Below are 22768 nucleotides of genomic sequence, written 5' to 3' on the forward strand. Positions count from 1 at the left end.
ACACACACACACACACACACACACACACACACACACACACACACACACACTAAGCAAGGTTCCCTTTTCCCTACATCTGCACCAGCACTTGATGCTTTTAGTCTTTCTGATAACCATTCTTACTGGGGCAAGATGATATCTCACTGCGTTTCTGGTTTGTATCTCCCTGGTGATCAATGATACTGAACTTTTCCCCTATATACCTGTTGCATGTCTCAAGAAACATCAATCTAGGGCTAATCCTTCTTTAGGTGGACATCCAAGTTCCACTGTCACTGATTAGAATGCTTGTACTTTTTCCACTGTGTGTGTTTATAGCACCTTTGCTGAAAGCCAGCTCTCTATTGTGTTCCATTGGTCTCTGTGTCTGTATTAATGCTAATATTATGCTGTGTATGTGAGTGTGTGTGTGTGTGTGTGTGTGTGTGTGTGTGTGTGTAGCTGACAAGCAAACTCAAGGCCTTTTGCATATATGAAGGAAGTGTGTGCCACTGAACTACCCGGCAAGTTTCTAGTAGGCTGTAAGACTGCAATGCTGTAGTATACTTTAAAAATAACGTGTATGGGTATTTTGGCCTGCAGGTACACCTGTACACCACTCACACACAGTGCCCACGGATGGCAGAAGAGGGTGTTGAATCTGGATGGGAGTTATTGGCAGTTGTGAGCTGCTATGTAGGTGCTGGAATCAAACCTGGGTCCCCTGCAGGAGCAGCAATGCTCCTAACCACTGAGTTGCCTCTCCAGTCACGCTGTGCTGCATATACTCTGGAGACCGGCACTTCAACCGCTTCTACTTTGCTCTCAAGAAAGCTTTGACTATTTGGTGGTAGTGCTATTTCATATGCACTTTGGATTGTTACTGAACACTGGATAGGATAAAAAATGTTCTAAAAATGGCAGCTGTTGATTGCACATCTCTGTGTATATATTAGAAATTGTGACCTGGCACACTTTAAGTGAGAGTGAACTTTAAAGAATGTGAGTTACATTTCAATTTTTAAAAAGCAGAGCTGCGGAATAGACACCCACATGGAGGAGAGCAGAGAGACTCCACAGTGATCTCCCTGTGGACTGGCTGGCTTCACTTAGGAAATGAAGACAAATATAAATGACAGTGAGTTATTTTAAAAAGTAAGTTTGTCTGCATTAATCAGGAAGGTTATATGCTGATAGGAGCTATTTGTTGTTGTTGCTTGGTTGATTTTTACAAAGTCCCTTTCCATAAATGTTTGTTTGTTTGTTTATTGTTTTTTTTTGAGACAGGGTTTCTCTGTGTAGCCTGGAATTATGTATCTCTGGATGTCCTGGAATTCACTATGTAGACCAGGCTGGCCTCAAACTCACAGAGATCCACCTGACTCTGCCTCCTGAGTGCTAGGACTAAAGGCATATGCCACCAAGTCCTACCCCTAGAGTAAAGTAATTTTTTTAAAAGATTTATTTATTTTTTTATGTATATGAGTACACTGTCGCTGTCTTCAGACAAAGATACCAGAAGAGTGCATCAGATCCCATTACAGATGGTTGTGAGCCACCATGTGGTTGCTGGGAATTGAACTCTGGACCTCTGGAAGAGAGGCCAGTGCTCTTAACCACTGAGCCATCTCTCCACCCTGAGTTAAGTAATTTCTTAAAAGGTAGATGACAAACTTTTCCTGTGTGTGAGTGTGTGTGTGTGTGTGCGTGCACACACACGCATGTGCAGTCACACATATGTGAATGTAAGCACACACATGCCATAGCAGGCATCTCCTCTCTCTCCTGTTTGGTGCTACATACAGCACGCTACCTGGCCCTTGATCGTCCAAGGCTCTACCCGTCTGTGCCTTGCATCTCAGAGTGGGAGCACTGAGGTTGCAGGTGCACACTACTGCACTTGGCGTTACAGAGGTTCCAGGGATTCAACTTAGGTCCTGACACTTCCACAGCAAGCACTTCACCCACTGAGCCACACACACACACACACAACACACACACACAACACACACACACACACATACACGCACACACGACACACTCTACACAGAATGTCGGTAATACGTACAAAGCCAGTAGTACACAAAGATCTAGGTGAGAACCCACTAGGAGAGGAGAATGTGGGGTGAGCGGCCAGGAGAAGGATACTAGAGAGGAAAAAAATCCATACTTTTAGTAGAACCAAGACCTGAGAAGGTTTAAGATGTACACACTCTAAAATAACCTCTACTTAAAAACTCCTGGCTTTTATTCCTATGATTGTGTCAGGCTTTTCTATTTCCTCCCCCCCCCAAGGAGAAAAAAAAACATTTGGTTGAATGACAACCTGAAGAATGCACAAAGGGACCAGAAAGACCAAAGAAAAGGAAATATATATATTGTAAAAATGAGGACAACCAGAGCCTGGTGGGCTGGCACCTGCCTGCGACCCCAGTACTTGGGCTGAAGCAGGAGGATCATGCTAAGTTTGAGGCCAGTGTGGTCTTGGTGTAGTCAATTCTATGCCAGTCTGGGCTGCATGGCAAGACTCATTCAGAAGCAGCAGGCAAGCCAGCTGTGGTGACCAAACAAATGTTTTGAAAACAGATCTGAACCAAGACTCTTCACGGCTTGACCCCGGGTAGGCAGCCGAGGACATTTTGTCTTGTGGATTCTGATTTGGTGATCGGATGTTTTTTTTTTTTTCTCCAAGATTTCTTTTTATTTGATGTATATGGGTGTTTTATCTGCATTCACCCCTTATGCCTAGTGTCTAGGATGTCAGAAAAGGGTGCTGGATCTCCTAAAACTGGAGTCACAGAGAGCTGTGAGCTGCCAGGTGGGTGCTTGGAACTGAACCCAGGGCCTCTGGAAACGCAGCCAGTGCTCTTAACCATTGAGCCATCTCTCCTGCCAGATCACATGCTCTCAAAGAAACCAAAGACCTGTTTGACATTTGAGCAATGCTTTCCTGATTTAATTACGCAAACAGATGCCAGAGCAGGATAAAGGCAGAGAGAAGGCTCTCGGCTTAAATGATGTGCTGTCTCTGGCAGCCTAGGCAGAGCCACCGTAAGTACACATGGTATTTCCCGATGGCAGAACAAGGGCTTAATTATGCTGATTTCTAACCGGACACTGTTGTAATTTCTTTTTCTTTTTCCGCTGTGGCTAACTTCAACCTATACTTCAGTCAAGAAAGGGACACAAACAAACCAGCAAAGAATGAGGTCTGTGTACAGTTTTGATTACAGAACTGACAGAGAATAGCTTCAAAGGCTCACAAGCTGGGTTCGGTGGCTTTAAACTTCTTTAAACTGGCCACAGAGCCCTTGATCTCGAATGTGTCTGATGTTCAGAGAGCCTCATAAGCTGTGCCACTGCTTGACTGGAGAGCAGGCTGCCTGTGTGCAGCCCACTGCCCCACAAACATTCTAGCTAGGCTCCACCCCCACACGTCATACCACCCCAGCTCTACTCATCTTGATGTGATCTTGAACAAAACCAGGTTTCACTCAGATCCTGTACATAATAGGCCTTTGCTAATGTCTAAGGAGTTAAATAGAAGCTCTCTGGCAATGTCTTCAAATAGCTCATTAGACCAGAATAGTTTCTGGTCTGGTTCAGGGAAGAAGGCAACCCAGGGTCACTTACTGGCCAGTCTGCATGTCACAGAGCAAATGGCTTATCAAAATCCTGGGGCACTGTACACACTAGTGCCTAACGTCACCCTGAGAAGAGCAATCCCCACAGCTCAACAGTCCCCCGTCCTTGCTCTGTGACTAAGGGGCATGCACGTGGGTAGATCTGTGACTGTAGGACATGAAGTCCATTAGCTTTGGGAGTTGGGGGGAGTCACGAGAGCTCACTGAGCATTAAATTTTAAAACCTTGCCAGAGAATCTGGATGACTGCTTATGCCCAAGTCATAAGTGAAAATGATTAGGAAGCACAGTGGGGTGCCCCGAACCCTCAAAGAACAGGACATAGATTAGGGTTAAATTCCCTAGGAATCAATTCTGAAGACCTCTCTACTCTTTCCAACCTACCTTTCAAAATCCCACTATTTCTAACGGACGCTCCATTGTGTCCTTGGGCAGATTAGACTTTAAAAACACATTAAGAATACGAGCTCAAGCCTAGCATGGTGGCATAGGTTTTCAATTCCAGCACTTGGGTGGCAGAGCCAGGAGGATCATTGAGAGTTCAAGGCCAGCCTGGTCTACAAAGCAAGTTCGGCAGTCAGAGCTGTTACACAGAGAAACCCTGCCTCAAGGAAAAAAAAAAAAGAACTCAAGACTATAAATGTGGTTATGCTTCCAGAAGGGATGGACATGGGATGTTTCATGACATGGCTTAGTACTCCTGTCACCGAGTTGAGAACAGGTGGCCTACAAATCCAATATGTCTTCTGGAAGCACTAGAGGGGTGGGCATCTCTGAAAAACATAAACAAATCTTTCAAAAGACCTAACATTTTTGGGTTTGTTAGTGCCACATAAGGGTCTGGATCAGAAAGCCCAGGATTTGTAAAGTCCTTGAGTCTGTCTGAAAGTAAGCTGTCTTTATCCTGTGGGATGGCTCCCCTGCCCCCAGCCTGGGTTATCAGTTCCTTCAGGCATGGTCCTTTCTGGGGCTAAGCTGCCCTAAGTTATTATCTGTGGCCAGAGATTCGCTCCACCGCTACATGCAGAATTTACGATGATTCAAAAGAAAATGCCAGGTCACAGAGAAGTATTCCAAGACATCCAACTGGGCTTTGTAAGCTGTTCCTCAAATCAACTAACCAAAGCATCTAAAAGCTTTAAAGAAGGCATCCGCTCACCATAGTGAAACTTCTGGACCGGGAACTGCTACACCGGCTCTCCAGACTGCCGCCTCTGCTCAAGTCACTGAGCCCGCAGCTGGGCGACGTGTCAGAGTCCATCTCCAGAGACTCTGGTTTCTGCTGGTTCCCAGGCATCCCCACGCAAAGCTGTCTCTAGCTAGCTCACAGAAAACAGGGTAGGAGCCAGGGTTCCATTCTGAGGCAAGGAAGGAGATCTTCTAGAGAAATAAAACACATAACAGTAGTTAGTGACCTGAACCGTGCCGTATGGCTCTAAAGCAGAAGGTTAGGCCCACACTCACAGACCAGAAGAATTAACACTGAAAATGGCTGTCTTACCAAAAGCAATCTACAGATTCAATGCAATCTCATCAAAATTCCAATACCAGTTTGTTTTTTTAAACAGAAATAGAAAAAAAAATCTTAAATTGCATCTAAAAACACAAAATAGCTCAGATAAGCAAATGAGGGTATACTGTGTCTAGGGAGAAGGCTCAGTGGGTAAGAGGGCCTGAGTTTGAACCCCAGAACTAAGTTAAAAAAAAAAAAGCCAGGCACTTGTAATCCTAGTGCAATGGTGTGTGTGTGTGTGTGTGTGTGTGTTGGGAGTCAGGGGGAAACAGGGTGATCACTGGGGCTTGGTGGCCCAAGTTCAGTAAGAATCCATCTCATGACAGAAGGTGATAGAACAGGACACCCAGTGTCCTCTGGCCCCCACACCTGCATAGACAGTCCATCCCTATAATTAATAATGCTCAATGTACCACCACACCTGATTCCAAGTTATGTTACAAAGCCAATATGATAGTGACACAAAAACAGACATGGAGATCAATCCAGACAGTATGTAAGATTCAAACATAAACCCAGTGAGCTTTGAGAAAAACCACCAAAATTATATATATTGGAGAAAAGACATCCTTCTTCTTTAACAGGTGGTGCTGGGGAAACTAAATATCCACATACAGAAAACTGAAACTAGAGCCTTCTCTCTGACCCTGCGTGGAAACTAACCCCAAGTGGACCAGACACCTTAAGGGAAGACCCCAAAACCCGGAAGCTGAGGGGAAGACACTTTAAAACAGGTACAGCTAAGAGCTTTCTGAATGGGACTCTAGCCAACAGTGACAAGTGGAATATCATGAGATGAGAAGTCTGCTCCACAAAGGAAAGGGATCACCGGGTTCAGAGAGCCCACGGAACTGGAGACGACTGTTTCTAGCTATCCATCTGACAGACGATTAACATCTAGAAAACCAACTCAAAATGCTCACCAAGCCAGGCCGAGTGATGTGCGCTTTTAACCCCAGCACTCTAGAGACAGCCTGAGTTAGGTGCATCTCTTGAGTCTGAGGTCAGCCTGTCCTGCACAGTGAGTTTCTAAGCCAGTCAGGGCTACAGAGTCGGGCCTGGTCTCAAACAACAAACAAATGAAAAGCTACTCAGAAACCTAAACAGAACAACACACACAATCCAAAAAACAAAAAACAAAACCAAACAAAACCCCAAACAACCCAAAAACCTGAGCTATGCAACTGTACAGAGGTCCCCCAAGGAGAGATACAAATGGCCAATGAATATTTTTAGACATGTTCAACACCCTTAGCTGTCAAGGGGATGAAAATTAAAACCATACTGAGATTCTATCTCACCCCAACTGGAATAGCAGTCACCCAGAAAAACAAATGACAGCACCTCCTGACAAAGATGAGGAGAAAAAGGGACCTTTGTCCACTGTAGGTCAGAGGCTAAACTTACCCTGGGAATCAGTGTGGGGTTCTCAAAACACTGAAAACAGTCCTTTCTACCGAATGGCTTAGTTGGGTCACTTCTAGGCAAACACCCGAAGGACTTAGAACCTGCTGCATTGATGGTTAACACTGCTGATAGTCACTGATCAAGTCACAATGGTCAGGAAATGGAATCGGTCTGTATGTCCATCTACATGAATCGATAAGGAAAAAAAAGGCACACGTGTGTGCACAGGTGCACACATACACACACACACACATGCATGACATAAGAACATATAGATATTTTTGAGAGAAGATTTTACCGTGCATCCCTGGTTGACCTATAGCTTGCTATGTAGACTAGGCTGGCCTTGAACTCAGAGATCCATCTACCTCTGCCTCCTGAGTGCTTGAATTAGAGACGGGCACCCACCGCATCTGGATGACTTTTATGAAGGAACGGAAGCATTACAATAGACACTGGTGCTGGGACTTGGTAAAGTAAGGCTGGCATCTTCTTTGCCCTGAGGGCTTCCACTCTTAGGCTCTGGTACATCCTCCCTTAGGCTTTCCTGGCCTGTCTGCCTGAGCCTTCTCCAGGTCACTGCACTTGGGGACCAGAGCTAAGATGGTCAGAGGCATGAGTGATCTCTCTAAGCCTGACGGGTGTCTGAGGCCCAAAGATACTGCAAGTTCTACGGAAGGTAGAAAATACTGAAGGTGACCCTAGTAAGGAAGTCATGTCCATATAACTTCTAGGAACGAAGGCATCCGCGGTTAAGAGCGCTTACTGCTCTTCCACAGAAACCAGGTTTGATTCCTGGCACCTACACCTGGCTCACAACTGGCTAAACTCTGGTGTCAGAGGATACAATGACCTCTGGCCTTTGTGGGCACTCTTACACACACACATTGTGCATATAAACACACAAATACACAGATAAATAAAAATAAATATATTTTCAAAAAGTGACACTACTGCATACATCATAGATGTACACACACACACACACACACACACACACACACACACTTTTTTTTTTAAGTGCCAAACCAGGGGCCGGAGAGATGGCTCAGTGGTTAAGAGCACTGACTGCACTTCCAGAGGTCCTGAGTTCAAATCCCAGCAACCATAGGGTGGCTCACAACCATCCGTAATGAGATCTGACGTCCTCTTCTGGTGTGTCTGAAGACAGCTATGGTGTACTTAGATATAATAATAAATAGATCTTAAAAAAAAAAAGTGCCAAACCAGGCGTGGTGACACACACCTCTATATGCAGGCGAGTCTCTGATTTCAAGCCCAGCTACATCTACAGTATGAGTTCCTGGGCAGCCAGGGCTACTCAGAGAAATCTGTCTTGGAAAAAGAAAAAAGGAAAAAAGAAAATGTGACCCTGTAAGGTAGTTCATTTTCTGACTTTCTTTGCAGATGACCCATCTCAGAACCCTAAACGCCAAATGAGTTCAGTAAAATATTCTACAAGATCAGAGAGACGACAACGAGGAACATGCCTCCAGTGGACATTTAACAGACGCGGTCATTTGTGGAGACAGTCAATCAGTACGGACCCCTGCAATGGGATTCGCTCAGGCGGCTGAGTGTGGCAAGAATCTAAGAACGGACTTAGAGATCACCTACCCCATTTCTCTTCATGTTCTCAGTGACTAAGTCCAGGTCAACTCAAGAGCAAGGTTAGGAAACCAGAAGAGCGCACACACTCAGCTTTGAGAAGATACCATTACATCAAATAACGTGGGCAAAGACTCAAAGCGTCCAAAGTCATAAGCCGTGTGTGTGTGTGTGTGTGTGTGTGTGTGTGTGTGTGTGTGTGTGTGTGACAAGTTGGAAGCCAGCCTAAACTATATAACAAGACCCTGTCTCAAAACAAAAAATAACAAGGCTAGATGTAGTGACCCACATCTCTAGTCCCAGTACTTGAGGCAGGAGGACCAAAATCAAGGCCCCAGCTCCATAGCGAATTGAAGGCCAGCCTGGGCTTTATGAGAACCTATATCAAAAACCCTAACCAAACCACCACAACAAGGGCCAAAGGCTTTGAAAACCATTTAATAACATGTGACCTTTAACAGTAACACAATTATATAAATATCTAAATGACTAATAGCATAAAAGTCAGGCTTTCAGATAGATACACAGGTCGAACTCCAATGTAGTAAGTCTCAAAATAGTCAAACGCGTAGCATGCATCTAGTGACCCTGCACTGCAGACCCACGGAGAGCGCCCGACAACCGGAGCCAGCGCAAGCCGCGAAGCCCAGCAAAGGTAGAGAGATGCCGGTGTTTTAGCTATGCTCCTGGGGCTGGAGTCAGGCTAAGCGAGCCGGCCCAGGCAGTGAGGGCAGGCTAATTCTTGCATCCTTCCTGTGGATCCCACCCACTGACTCAGCTCAAACTCGGTCCTGACCCGAGTGAATCACAGCTCCCCAAGGAAAGGGGAGGGGCTGGCGTGCACCAGCCTTCCCTGGGGAGTCAGTCGGCAAGGTGTGCAGGATAGGAAATGCTGATTCACCCACACAGTTCAGAACTCCCCAGCCTGTGGGAAGGCTCTGGAACTGTGCCCATCTGGGCAGGGATGGCAGCGGGCAGCACGTGGGCCCTCACGGTGTGGCGGGGAGGTGGTGGCTTACCACCGTGCACTTCCAGGAGATACCTTTTGTATGTGTTGCTGTAACTCTAAAAACTGTACTGTTTGGCTTTCCATGGGCTGTTGTCTCTCACATTCTGTGTGTGAGGAAGCTAAGCAGGGTCTTCTACAAGGCCAGGGTGGCAGAAGAAAGCAGGTGAAAGCTTGGTTCCGCACGGCTCCTGGACGTTAACTGTTGATTTCTTTCTTTCTTTTTCTTTCTTTCTTTCTTTCTTTCTTTCTTTCTTTCTTTCTTTCTTTCTTTCTTTCTTTCTTTCTTTCTTTCTTTCTGATTTATTTATTATTATAAATAGGTACACTGTAGCTGTCTTCAGACACACCAGAAGAGGGTGTCAGATCCCATTACAGATGGTTGTGAGCCACCATATGGTTGCCGGGATTTGAACTCAGATCCTTCGGTAGAACAGTCAGTGCTCTTACCTGCTGAGCCATCTCACCAGCCCCAACTGTTGATTTCTAAAAGAACTGAGAATGTGAGGTGCCCTAGGAACAGAGAATACAGAATTTCACGGTCCATTGTGATCTAAAGGTGGGAACAAAGAGGCAATCTCCTCCTGGCCCGGAATGGTCCCTGAGGTAGGGACCCTTGAGCTGGAGCAGACAGGACTGACAGTGCTGAGCACAGCCACAGGTCTGAGGGTCATTACCACTTGGAAATACCTACTGTCCTCGTCCAGTCTAGGGTCTCTCTGCAGTAAGGGAGGCTAAGGTGAGCAGAAGGTACTAAGAAACAGACTCTTCTCAGGGTTGCAGGGGTGAAGGGCAAGCTTCGGGGGGAAAAAACTCAAAGACCAGAAATACAGCCAGGTCTCGATGGGTTTGGTGTTTCCTGTGTTTACCATCCATTGTTTATTCTTTGAGCAAGGAGAACAAGGCCAAGGTCATTCATTCATCATCTTAGTGAGTCTGCATCTACTCAGCATGCTTTAGTCTGAAGGACAACAACAGCCAGCTGAGTGGAAAAGTCTAATAGTTATTGAGCTGTGACTGTAGAGAGGCGAGTGACGCCCCCACCTCCTCCCACCTCACCGAGCTGCAGTGAGTTTGCTTGATCCTCCTCCCCCCCCCAAAAAAAAGCATCTCATTTTCTTCTTACTGCAACATTCCAGAAGGATGTCGTATGCCCTAGAGGGTAAGCCTACTACCTTCCTTACAGCACCCGACTGCTTATCAATAGCCAGAAGGCACACACAACCCAAGCAACAATGTCTCAGTCACTGTGCACCTGAAAGCTACCAAGCCTGTGGAATCCCCACAGTGACCTCTTCTCTCAAAGGCCCATTCACAGGCACAAAACTCCTGGCTCCTCCCGCCTCCTGACACTCATATCCAGCCAGCCCTGCAGAGTCTCCTTACTTCCAACAGCAACACGCCCATGTCTTTCTGGCCCCCTCCCATTGCTGCCCACGCTGACCCACTGCCAACCCGCCATGACCCATCTTGATGGTCACCTGGCTTCCTCTACTTTCCCGGAACTATCACAACGGATCATACCACTCGGATGTCACGACTCCGGTAAGGCGATCAACTCTAAACCCCTCCCTACAGACTTCACAATCAGATGGACTGCAGAAGAAGACTCCAGCAACGTGGTTAAAGATGTGATCTAAGCAGTGTTTACAGTACAGTGTACCAGGATAAAGCAACCTTATACATTCCGTTGACCAGGCATGGCGGCGCTCCCCTATAACCTCCGTACTCAGGAGGCTGAGATAGAAGACAGGAGGATGCAAGGAGGATGCAGGATGCAAGGCCATCCTGAGCTACCTACTCAGATCTCGTCTATACACGACAAACATTCTCTTCATTTTGTAAAGAGAGATGGAAACGGCTGACACACTGGGTCACAAAGCCAGTCTTAGCACATTTCATTTCTGACATTAAGAAAGTCTCTTTTGACAACGTAACTGTATTACAACGCCAACAAAGATAACTAGAAGACCCACCCATACAGCCATAAGAACTGAGTCCTGGGGTTGGAGAGATGGCTCAGCTGTAAGCCGGGCATGGTGGCACACGCCTTTAATCCCAGCACTTGGGAGGCAGAGGCAGGCGGATTTCTGAGTTCGAGGCCAGCCTGGTCTACAAAGTGAGTTCAGGACAGCCAGGGCTGCACAGAGAAACCCTGTCTCGGAAAACCAAAAAAAAAAAAAAAAAAAAAAGAGTGCTTGCTGTTTATTCAGAAGACCTGAGTTCAGTTCTCAGGCCCCATGTTGAACACCAGCTCTTGAGGATTGATGTCCTTTTCTGACCTCAGAGGATAGATACACACACACACACACACACACACACACACACACACACACACACACGTGGCATGTACATATAAATATACATAAAGTCTAAAAAATACCTTAAAAACTCAGTCCTAAATAACTCTTGGAAACTATATTAGAAAGTATTTCGAGCTATGTGGTAGGAGGGACGTTAGAAGCGGTCCTAGGATGCTGCCAACACTTGTGATGTCAGAAAAGGAGGCAGAAATATAATGAACTGAATTCATCCCAACTTAAGCTGGGCAAGACCAAAAATAAACAGAGTGGATCACAGAAAAGACATGAATACAGAGAACCCAGATTTAAATAAACAGAAAAACTCCTTCTGACCAGAGCAGGACCCTAGGGTGACCTCTGCCCTTCCTTCTCTCACTCAGGGATTTTGAGAACATGCCTCCCCAAACTAGGACACAAAACAACCTAGCAAAGAAATAATCTTTAACTTGGTCCTGAAAAATCTCGACACAATGACATAATGACCAAATGACTTCTTAAAAGATATGTTTTTTTTTTCCCTTGACCTTCAAGGACATTAAAATGCAAGTGTTTCACAGTAGGAACTGTTTAGAATGGTCCCGACTGATTACCATGAGTGGGTTTTACATATGATGAAAGTCATGAGATGAGATAGAGGCAGGCAAGCACAGAGTGGCCATTGTGGGCCTTAGGACCAGTGGCTCCTGACAACATTTGTTCCTTTGAACAGGCACCCGAGTGGCTTTGTGTGACAGCCATTTTGTTGGTTTTACAGCAAGATGGAAACCCTATGTACATAGTCTCTATCTGGTTGGGCCGATTCCTCTGTGCGTGAAGCTAATGTGTGTTAACAAGAATGAGTTTTATAACACGGAGTTTACGAAAAGAAGAAACAATGACGCCGTGCTTATCATTTTGGTAAATCAACTCTTTGGGTTGATTTGGCCGTTTCTCTGCATAGCTCTGGCTGCTCTGGTCTGGCACTCCATCTGTTGACCATGCTGGCCTGGCACGCCTAGTGACCCACTTGCCTTTGCCTCCCCAGTGCTGGGATGCAAGGCATTCAGTCACCATCTTCCAGAGGCTAATCTATTCTTTATAGAAAACTGACTCCCAATACCCTTTTCCATTGTTCAAAAAAACAGAAGAATTAAAAAAAAATTCTTAGTCATTCTTAGTTTATTTTCTTTTCCATTAAAAATAAATTATAAACCACACCCCCAAAGCACCTTTACTTAAGTCAGCACAGGACACTGGTGAGCTCTGAGCACAGTTCTCAGCTCACTTGGAAAAGCTGCAGTGTGACTTTCCACAGCAAGCCAGAGTCTGCGCCTCCTCTCCCTCCCACACCCAAGTTGCCCATTCAGAAACTCCCAAGCTGACCGAACAGAAAGGTAAAAGCTGGTCCCAGGACTCGTTCTCATCTAAGAACTTCTACTTTCAAAAACTTTCTTAAATACAAAACAAATACTTATCCTACAGCCTCCAGGGACCCGCCAAGTTCTCCAACAGCCCTTCTGACTCCAGACTGCTCTTGAGGTACAGACCTATTAAGCCAGCAGACTTTGTACCCTCCTAATGAACCCCAACGACCCATCTGCAGGCACACAGATTCAGAGCCGGCTAGATCTAGCCTGTCCTTACCTCTTCCACCCAAATATTCACAACACAGACCCTTTTATTTCTCGGAAAACATCAGTCTCCACAACTTCCTGTTGCTCTTTTTTCCAGTCTTCTAAACCCAGCTCAGTACTGCATCAAACTTATCACTCCCTCCTTCCTCCATGGAATATCCGTATTCTCCCCTCCCCCAACTCCCAGTCTCTCTCTCTCTCTCTCTCTCTCTCTCTCTCTCTCTCACACACACACACACACACACACACACACACACACACACACACAAAGTATTTGAGACTTAGTCTCATGTAGCCCAGTCTAGCTCCAAACTCGCTATGTACCATGTGAAGGCCTTAAACTGCAACCCTTCCCTCCACCTCCCGGGGGCGCCACCATGCCCAGTTTCTTTGCTGCTGGGCTCGAACCTGGCCTCTGTGCATGCAAGGTAATCATTCTATCAACAGAACTACATTCTGCCCTGAACTTCTACATCTTATCACCCTCTCTGCTCCATCCTTTTGGTCTTGCTGTTCATATTCTACTACTGCAACTAAGTGTGTGTGTGTGTGTGTGTGTGTGTGTGTGTGTGTGTGTAGTCACAACATTTTGGATGATATTTGTCACAAAAGATAATCAATATCCATTACTTAACTACATCCCCAGCATATGCACTTTTTGACACAGGGTTTGTCTTAGGGTTTTACTGCTGTGAACAGACACCATGACTAAAGGTTCAGAGGTTCAGTCCGTTATCATCAAGGTGAGAACATGGCAGAATCCAGGCAGGCTTGACACTGGAGAAGGACCTGCGAGTTCGAGTTCTATGTCTTCATCCAAAGGAAGCCAGGAGCAGACGGTCCTCAGGCAGCTAGGAGGAGGGTCTCAAAGCCCACCCCCACAGTGACACACTTCCTCCAACAAGGCCCACCACACCTTCTAAAAGTGCCTCTCCCTGAGCCAAGCACATTCAAACCACCATAGGGTCTTACTAAGCGGCCTTGGTAAGTATAATCTCAAGGAAATCTGTTTGTTTCCAGCTCCTAAATGCTGGGGTTGAAGGCATACACCACTGTGCCCAGCTAAAACCACACATTTTAAAACTCTAAAGTCAGGGTCTTGAATACAGCTCTCAGGCTGGTCTGAAACTCTCCACCTTCCTGCGATGGCCTCAGGTTTCTGTTTTGTCTTTAGCAGTAGGAGAGTTCAAAACCAGGACCCCAGAGCCTTGCTCATGTAATGCAAGGGCTCTACCACCGCTGTGCTTCCGTCCCAGGAAAACAGACCTTTGGAGCTTGGCCTTCGTAAGAGGAGGCTGAAGCCAGAGCTGTTCAAGGCCAGGATTTACTATATGAAGTCACACTGCTGCTTTTTTTCAGTGCTGACAACTGGACCCAAGGTTACTGCAGACACACACAGAGGAGCACACATACAACCTCTCCCCTTGACCCTTAGGGTTCCCTGTAGCCTCCCTCCCCCACAGCACTGGGCCTCACACAACCTCTCACAAGCATGCTGGATAAGCACACTCCGTTCCCTGAGCCTCATTCTCAGTCTTTTTAAAAACGTGTTTATTCGGACACAGGTCTACATTCACTGGTTGGCCTTGAATTCACTCTGTAGCCCAGGTAGGCTTTGAACTTGTGATCCTCCTCCCTCAGCCTCCCAAGTAGCTGGGATTAGAGACCAGTGCCACCAGGCCTGGCTGTATGATCTTAACTTCTGACCTGTTTTATGTAAAAAGCAAATACCTTAAACCCTAATAGACAGTGAGAGGCAAGATGACGGTTCATTTGATCTTTGAAAGCACGGGTGCGCTTTCATTTAGATTTCTGTTTTTTAGGAAAACCCTTTCAGAGCAGTGTAGGAAAACAGTAATATTTTCAAATGCTCTCTGTTGTTAATACTTTCAATTACTAATAGGAGGTAACACTGGAGTGAAAGTCACATCTAGTAAAAGGGACCAATGGCAAAGAAGCTGATCAAGGAGCCCGCAGGGAGTACCAGCGCAGGGGTGCAGCCCGCAGGGAGTGCCAGTGCAGGGGTGCAGGTTTCTCCTCACTAGTGTACTATCTCCGAGTAAGAGATGAAAATCCGATGTCCCTAATAATGAAAATCTCACCTAAAACAGCCTCCTTAGCAGGATCGGACTCTGTCTGGGAAACATAATACAGTGGAGTCTTTGCCCAGACAGATGTTTCCAGTTTTTCTCTCAGCTCTTATTTTTAAAAACTGACATTTAAGGTGTCTATTTTAGCTGGGTGTGGTTTAATCCCAGCACTCAAGAGGCAGAGACAGGCAGATATCTGTGAGTTCAAGGCCAACCTGGTCTATGGATCGAGTTCAAGGACAGCCAGAGCTACATAGAGAAAGACCCTGTCTCAAAATAAACACCCCCCCCAACAAACAAAAAAATACAAAAAGCCTATTTTCTTTCTAGATATCAGGGGCAAGGTTAGAAAAACAGAAGAAAACCCAGATTAAGCTATTCATTTGAGAAAGAATTTTTGTGAGCTTTATTCCGAAAATCCTTCCGAGCACCCACTACGTGCTGCCTGGTGAGATAAGAAACAGGCCCTGTAACTCAGAAGCAATAATTACACCTTCTTGTTTTACAAAGCCTTTTGTTCCCGGAAAGCTTAAAATTCTCACCTGAAGTTTTCAACCGTGGAGTCTGTTTATTGGAGTCTAACACCTGGTTAGACTGGACATGGTGGTGATCTGCCTTACATCTTATCTCAAACGAACAGATCTGCAGCTGAACCACAAGTGAAGCTCACATGAGAACCTCCTGCTGGGCCTGGCTTTCACAGGGTTTCTCTGTGGCTGTAGATCAGGCTGGCTTTGAACTCACAGAAATCTGAAAGCCTTTGTCTCCTGAGTGCTGGGATTAAGAGCATGCACCACACTGCACAGCATGTGCTGTGCATGAGAGAGAGGGCTTCTTTTTTTTTTTTTTTTTTTGGACAGAGTCTCCTGTAGCCCAGGCTGGCCTTGGCTTTGCTTTGTAGTTGAAGATGACCTTGAACTTGTGATTGGACTGCCTCTACTTCTGTAGCATTGAGATCACAGGCCTCCCCCACTATAACCAGTGTATGCAGTGCTGGTGATGAAGCCGCACTTCGTGCAAGGGCTCTGCGAACCACTCCACACCCAGCCCCATGTAAGAGGAACCTAAGGGTTCATTCAAACTTTCAGTCCTCTGACCCTTGCCCGAAAAAAAAAAAACCATGTCCCACTTTAGAAGACAGCAAAGGACCACTGATTGTAAATGCAACCCCGCCCCAGCTTATAATCAATATGTACAAGGTAACTAAGCATCCGTGGGAGCTGAGTTTCTAAAGGGAAGCAGTAGAGAACTAACCATCTAAAGTCTTGCATCTCAGGGCCTACAGAGGCCCTGAGAGAGAGCTCACACTCCTTCCTCAAACTACAGAACCGGAAACCCAGTTACCGAAGCTCCAAGTGGGGAGCCTCAGGGTCACACAGCTATTGGTGATGAAGCCCAAGTTGTGGGGCCCCTGAGTCCCAATGGAATGTGGCTCTCTCTCCTTGCCTGTCCAGTTTAGAAGTACATTTGTAACCTGGGATGGTGGCGCACGCCTTTAATCCCAGCAATTGGGAGGCAAAGGCAGATGGATCTCTGTGAGTTCGAGGCCAGCCCGGACAGAGCAAGTCCAGGATAGCCAAGACTGTGCCACACTGAGGAACTCTAGCTCAAGCAAACGAATGAATAAAATAAAGATTTGTAATCTGTACGTATCTGTTTGTCTGCCTAGTGACTACCACAAGGCTCAGCCCACGACAGAACCGTCTACAAAAACTACCGAAGAAACAGATGCACACCCCAGGGTTTCGGATAACTAAGACAGGCAGAAGATTAAGTATTTCACAGCACTGGTCAGACAATTGGCCCCTGAGAAAGAGAAGCAGTCTCAAAGAGAAAGTGGAAAAACAAAACAGCCCACAACAGAACAAAGGGTTGAGAGAGAACCCGATCCACAGACTGTAGTCCATGCATGGTGACGTAAAAAAGCCGAAACAAAACAGAACTACAGTTTGCACAGGCGTTGAGTGTCTCCACAAGGGCTCCGGTGTTGGGAGCTTTGTTCCCAGCAGGTGAGGCTATTTGGGGGAGTTTCTGTGACCATCAGGTGGTGTGGCCCAGCTGCAGGAGGTAGGTCGCAGGGGCAGGTTCTTGTGGGTATCTTGTCCCAGGCCCCTTCCCACCCTCCGGTTTTTTCTTTCCTTCTCTGCATCCTGTCCACCTCCAGCAGACTCTGCTGCCACGATGTTCTGCTCAAGTGCACTGGCACCAAATTAACCTTGGCACCTCTGAGTTGTTCTCTTAGGTGTCTGGCTCACAGGAATGCAAAAGGAACGAAGGAGTCAACTTCCCTAATGATGTAGAGAAAGATGGCTGAACAGCTGTCAAAGTGCTCGCAGAGCAAGCCTGCTGACCCGAGTTCAATCCTCAGAGTTCACAGTGAGAGAAAACAACTGACTCCCCAAATTGCCCTTTGACCCCCACGTGTTCATCGTGGCAATGAATACACCTTCCTCTCACACAAATAAATAAAGCAAAATAAAAACAATAAAGATGTATGCAGCAGCCTTCTCCTCATCTGGAGAGGACACTCTCCAAGAACCTCAACAAATGCACGTTACAGAGTAGCACACTGACCCTATAGAAAACGTTTGTCCTGTGTACGCATATATTCAATGATAGAATTCAACTTATAAATAAATTAGGCGTAGGAAGGGATCAATAACAACAGAGCCATTAAGACAATATGCTGAAACAACAGCCACATGACTGTGCCCCCTCTCGGCATTCGAGTCATATTGTCAGGCTGTGGTTGACCAGGAGCAAACAAACTGCAGATGAGGACTGGGAAGAACTCGCAGTTAGAAAAGTACCGGCCAGGCATCCTCGGAAAAGCTGGCCACATTGGCACACATCTCTAACCACAGCATGAGGGGTTGAGGAAGACACCGCTGGCTATGTGGAGCTCAGCGAGCAAGACAGCCTAGCACCGGGTTCAGTGAGAGAGAGACACAGTCTCAAGCAATAGGAAGAGAAAGAAAAGAAAATGACCGAGGAAGACACTAGACACTGGCCCCTGCCCCCACACACCTCTTATGTGTATATACCCCATCTCTCTCTCTCTCTCTCTCTCTCTCACACACACACACACTCTCTCTCTCTCTCTCTCTCTCTCTCTCTCTCTCTCGTCCTGCCAGTTAGCACAGTTCTCAACACTGTTACTCATTAGCAACTGCAAATCAAACCCATGAGATTTGCAGTTGCTAATGAGATGCTACTTCTTACCATTAGGATGACCTCAACAAGCAACATGTGGTCTATGCATGTGATGGAACACCATGTATTCAAAAATAAAGGGGGGGGCAGGTAAAGGACCAATATGCTGCTGACAAATCTTGAAACCACAAAGGCCAAATACTTTAAAATTCCTTCTGTATGAGAATAGGCAAGCCAAGAAACAGAAAGCAGGTTAGTGGCCACCAGGGGCCACTAATGAATGGGATTCATTCCCTTGGGGGTAAGGGAGACTGTTTAATGGGGAGGGGTAATGGAAAAGTTCTAGAACCAGACAGGTGTGATGGTTACACGCCATTATTAATATACTTAGCGTCGCACTTTAATAGACTTTAAGATGTATGTAACTATGTACTTTATATTTTACTATATTAAAAATGATAATTGCACAGGTGAAATGGTTCTGTGGATGGAGGTGCTTGCCACCAAACGTGACAACCTGAGTTCTATACCAGAGGCTCACATGATGGAAAAGGAGAACCCATTCATGTAAATTGTCCTTTGACCTCTACATGGGCACGGTGGCACATGCACATATATGTGCACACATGTACACACACAAATAAATATAATAAACTCTTTTTTTCTTAATGAGAATTATTTCAGTACTTGGAAGGTAGAGCTAGGTGGGCTGGAAGTTCAAGGTGATCCTCTGCCAGGCATCAAGTTCAAGACCAGCCTCAGCTAAAACCTGACAGGGGCAGGAGAGGGTAATGAATGAGAATCAGGTTTTCCCAGTGCTAAGGTATCTAGTATGATGATAGGCATTCATAAAGACCTACCTGATTCTGCTCCAGAAACATAGGATGCTAGGCTGCACAGACGGTGAGTACAACACTATCTTTCATTAAATTCTCTCAAATTTCAAGATTGATGCTGTTACTCTGGGAGGAAGCAAGGGCTTTACTAAGAGGAAAAACTTCGTTGTGGTTCATACAGACAAGCTATGGTCGGCGGTATGGTCGGTGATGTCACTATACGAAAAGGCCATCTCAGCATGCTCAAGAGGCATTCCGAGACTGGACAGGGAGCCATCTCTGTCGGACACCCATGAGGAAGCCATCACTGAACCCCCAAGAAGAAACACATGCTGCCCTCGACCGTCAAAGCACTCAAGTTCTGTGATGCTGCTAAGATTCCCCTGGCACCTACCAAATGGCCCCGAGGCCGCTGGCATCCATCCCGTAACAGCTCAGATAAGATACACTTCAACTTTTTGTTCCAGAGGATTCCCTGTGCTGGGTTCTGCTCCGCCCAGGCCGTCCACGTCCTCCCTTCAGGTTTCAAGGCTCTCCTCTGCCTCTAGCAGTTACCTGAGCTGATCTTCAGATCAACACAAGGTGCCAACTGTAGGCTCCTGAGGTGTCTGAGAACCTTGGAGCCGAGACCAGGTGTCTCATCAGCCACTGGCGAAGGCAGGATTACCAGATCTGGGTTTAATCAGTTCGGACCATATGGCTCTTATCTAGCAATTCTGCATGTGCACTGGCAAGTCAGGACTCAGCACACTGGAGCTGGTCAAACAGACCACAAATGTAAGGATGAGGGAACTGAGGGCTACACCAAGCCTGCCTTAAAACAGGCCAATCCCTCTGCAACGAAGAGCCACGAGGCTCTTCAGTTTCAAAAACACAGCCCATCTTTATAACTGCCACTTATTCTAATTTCAAATTTCTGTTTTCTGTGAGAGGAGAAAAATGCTTTTAAATTATCAGCATCCAAAATTTTCCAGGAGAAGCTCACTGGAAGCACTGTTAAAAGGAACCAATTCAGTCACCGAGAAAAAGGCTATTACTCGTCTGGGCAAAAAAATACAGAAGATTCCATACATACGCTGTCAAGTCTGGCAAGAAAGATCTTAGCCCGACTTCCACCCTTCCCACCCAACCCCAAGTAAATAGGGCATTTGTTTGTATTTCCACATTGGCCGCACCAGTGGCCGCACTAACGAAAGTACCTCCTCCAACCTAGAAAAACAATCTGGAACATTCAGGCATGGAATATGAGGGCAAAGTTTTAGCACACACTGGAGCACCTCACAGAAAATGATTTTTCATAAGTCTGTCCTGCAAGCACTTCCCAGAGTTTATACTTAATACCTGGTTTGGTATTTCTAGATCGTTCTAGGACAAAGCTTGTTGTTGTTGCTGTTGTCTATTAAAACTGGAGCCAGAAGGCATCTTCCCATCTTCCCACAGCAGGACTTTAAAGTTTTACTCTATTTAGGGACACACACACACACACACACACACACACACACACACCTTCATTGTTTCCTTTGCACCAAATAGGTTCAGGCAGAGTTAAAAGTTGTCCTGCGGTTAGGTGCCTAGGGGAGGGGGTTAGTTACTTAAATACTTTCCGTCTCGGGGAAACGCTGCAGTTTGACTGTCTTTTGTTAAGCCCTGTCTCATTAGCCACATATTCTCTCTTTCTAACCCTACTGTCCCTGGTCACCCGGCAGACCCATACAAACATCCCCGCGCGATTCAGTTACCTGCGGGGGACCGGCGGGGGCATGGAAAACCTGCGGAAGGATTCGCGCAGGATCCTGGTTTAACAGGTGGCTCTGGCCATCTCCGGGTTTCAGTCTCGCAAAGGACACTGTCCTCAAGCGCAGTCTGCTCCAGGAAAGGTAAGGGACCAAAGCCCGAGCGTCCAGGACTCAACTCAGACAACACGCCACGAGCCACTGAGCGTTCGCTCTCGGGAAAACCCCGAGGTGAAAAGCCACACGTACACGTCGCGATCCCCGAAGCCCCGGGATGGAGGTCATCCGGTGGCACTGACCTGGGCGACGACAGAGCCCCAGCTACGCGTAATGGACTTCCCCAATTACCAAGACCCGGACCCGGCGCCCTGGATGATCCGGACAGCTGCTGCCGCTCCCGGTGTCCCGCGCCTGGCCTGTCCTCGCGCAGTAGGGCGGAACTCACCGAGCCAAGTCCCCTCCGCGGGTCGCAGGTGTCCACGCCGACTGAGACCCTCAGGGCTCACGCCGTCCTCCGGCCAGCAAGTCGTGCACGCACGCACGCCTATCGTCCCGGGCTGCCTGGAGCGCGCTCCCCAGGGCGCCCAGCACCTCCCCCGCCGCGCGCTCTCGGCCGTGCGCGCTCCGCCGCCCAGCACGCGCTGCACCTCTGCTGCGCGTTCCCGGCGACCGGACTCCAGTCGGCCAGAGGTAGTCTGCGCGCCCCCGCGATACTTAAAGGGCCAGCGCCCAAAGCCCTTGGCTGTGCCTTTCAGGTCTCACTACTTGTGAGACTGAATTGAGCGTGAGCAATCGAAATACCAATGTGCTTTTGAAGTCCTGAATAAGAAGGGACTTCTCCAGCAACTCCACCACCAACTTTGAGAGTTTCGTTGGTGTTTTTGTTGTTGTTGTTGTTGTTGTTGTTTTGAAGTAGAATTTCATTATGTAGGATGGCTTCAAGTTCATGATCCTCTTGCCTCAGCCTCCTGACTTCTGAGACTACAGGCATCAACAGCAATATCCTGAAGAGATTATTTTCATTTAATAATAATGACTGCTATTTATGAAATACTTATACTTTCAAACAAGACACATAACATACATTATTTCGTTTAATTCATTTAGACAATGTTTGTGGGGCGGTGGGGTTAAGTCTCCCTTTGTTTTTTGTTTTTTGTTTTTTTTTGAAAAGGGATCTCATGTAGTCTTGGCTGGCCTGGAGCTCACTATGTAGACTAGGCTGGCCTCCAATTCAGAGAGATCCACTGCAGGCTGAGATTAAAGGCGTGTGCCACCACACCCAGCTCTATTCATGTTTAATGAACTTGTAAGCATTGTCCGTGTGTGAGTTACTTATGTGATGTTCCCATATGTGTGCACACTGAACAGGGTTTTTAGCACAGTAAACATGGCTAGCTCCTTAAATATTTATCATTTGCTTGTCATGAAAAATGTCAAAAATCCTTCTTGCTTCTTTTGAGGATTTTGTTTTTTGGTTCATTCATTCATTCATTCATCCACTCGTTCATTCCTTCATTTGTGTGTGTGTGTGTGTGAGGGGGGGGGCTTCAAAAAGTGAAGGTCAGCAGATAGCCTTCAGGAGCTGGTCCTCTCTTTCCAACACATGGGACAGAGTTCAGGGCTCAGGGCAAGTCCCTCAATCCAATGAGCCATTTGTTGGCCAGCCAGGTCCTTTGGCTTCTTATGGTTACTTTACAGAGAGGGATTTTTGAGGTAGACGAGGCTGAAGAAAGGCCCGGGTTTTGATCCTGTTGATTGTTGTGATACTTTACCACCAGAAACATTTCTGAATAGCTAATAGTAACAGTGCACTGTTGTGGCAGCCTTTCCTAACCGGGCAGAAGCTCATGTTCCCGGCGAGAAAGCCAGGGGTATGGATTT

General features: G+C 46.7%; 1 protein-coding gene across 5 annotated transcripts in view; it reads right to left on the reverse strand.

Annotated features, from left to right (window-relative positions):
• Proser2 (proline and serine rich 2) overlaps window positions 1-21433 on the reverse strand; it is a 28919-nt gene extending 7486 nt beyond the window's left edge. The window contains exons 1-2 of one of the 5 annotated variants that reach the window (XM_021216008.2): window positions 21330-21433; window positions 4782-5002 (exon numbers count right to left, since the gene is read on the reverse strand). In XM_021216008.2, the coding sequence (XP_021071667.1) occupies window positions 4782-4919 (138 nt within the window). In that variant the 5' untranslated portion in view covers window positions 4920-5002; window positions 21330-21433. The other 4 variants (XM_029547636.1, XM_029547633.1, XM_029547634.1 and 1 more) reach the window with 4 other exon arrangements.
• Between the last annotated feature and the right edge of the window lie 1335 nt (window positions 21434-22768).

This window comes from Mus pahari, chromosome 16 (assembly GCF_900095145.1).
Source record: "Mus pahari chromosome 16, PAHARI_EIJ_v1.1, whole genome shotgun sequence".
NCBI lineage: Eukaryota > Metazoa > Chordata > Mammalia > Rodentia > Muridae > Mus > Mus pahari.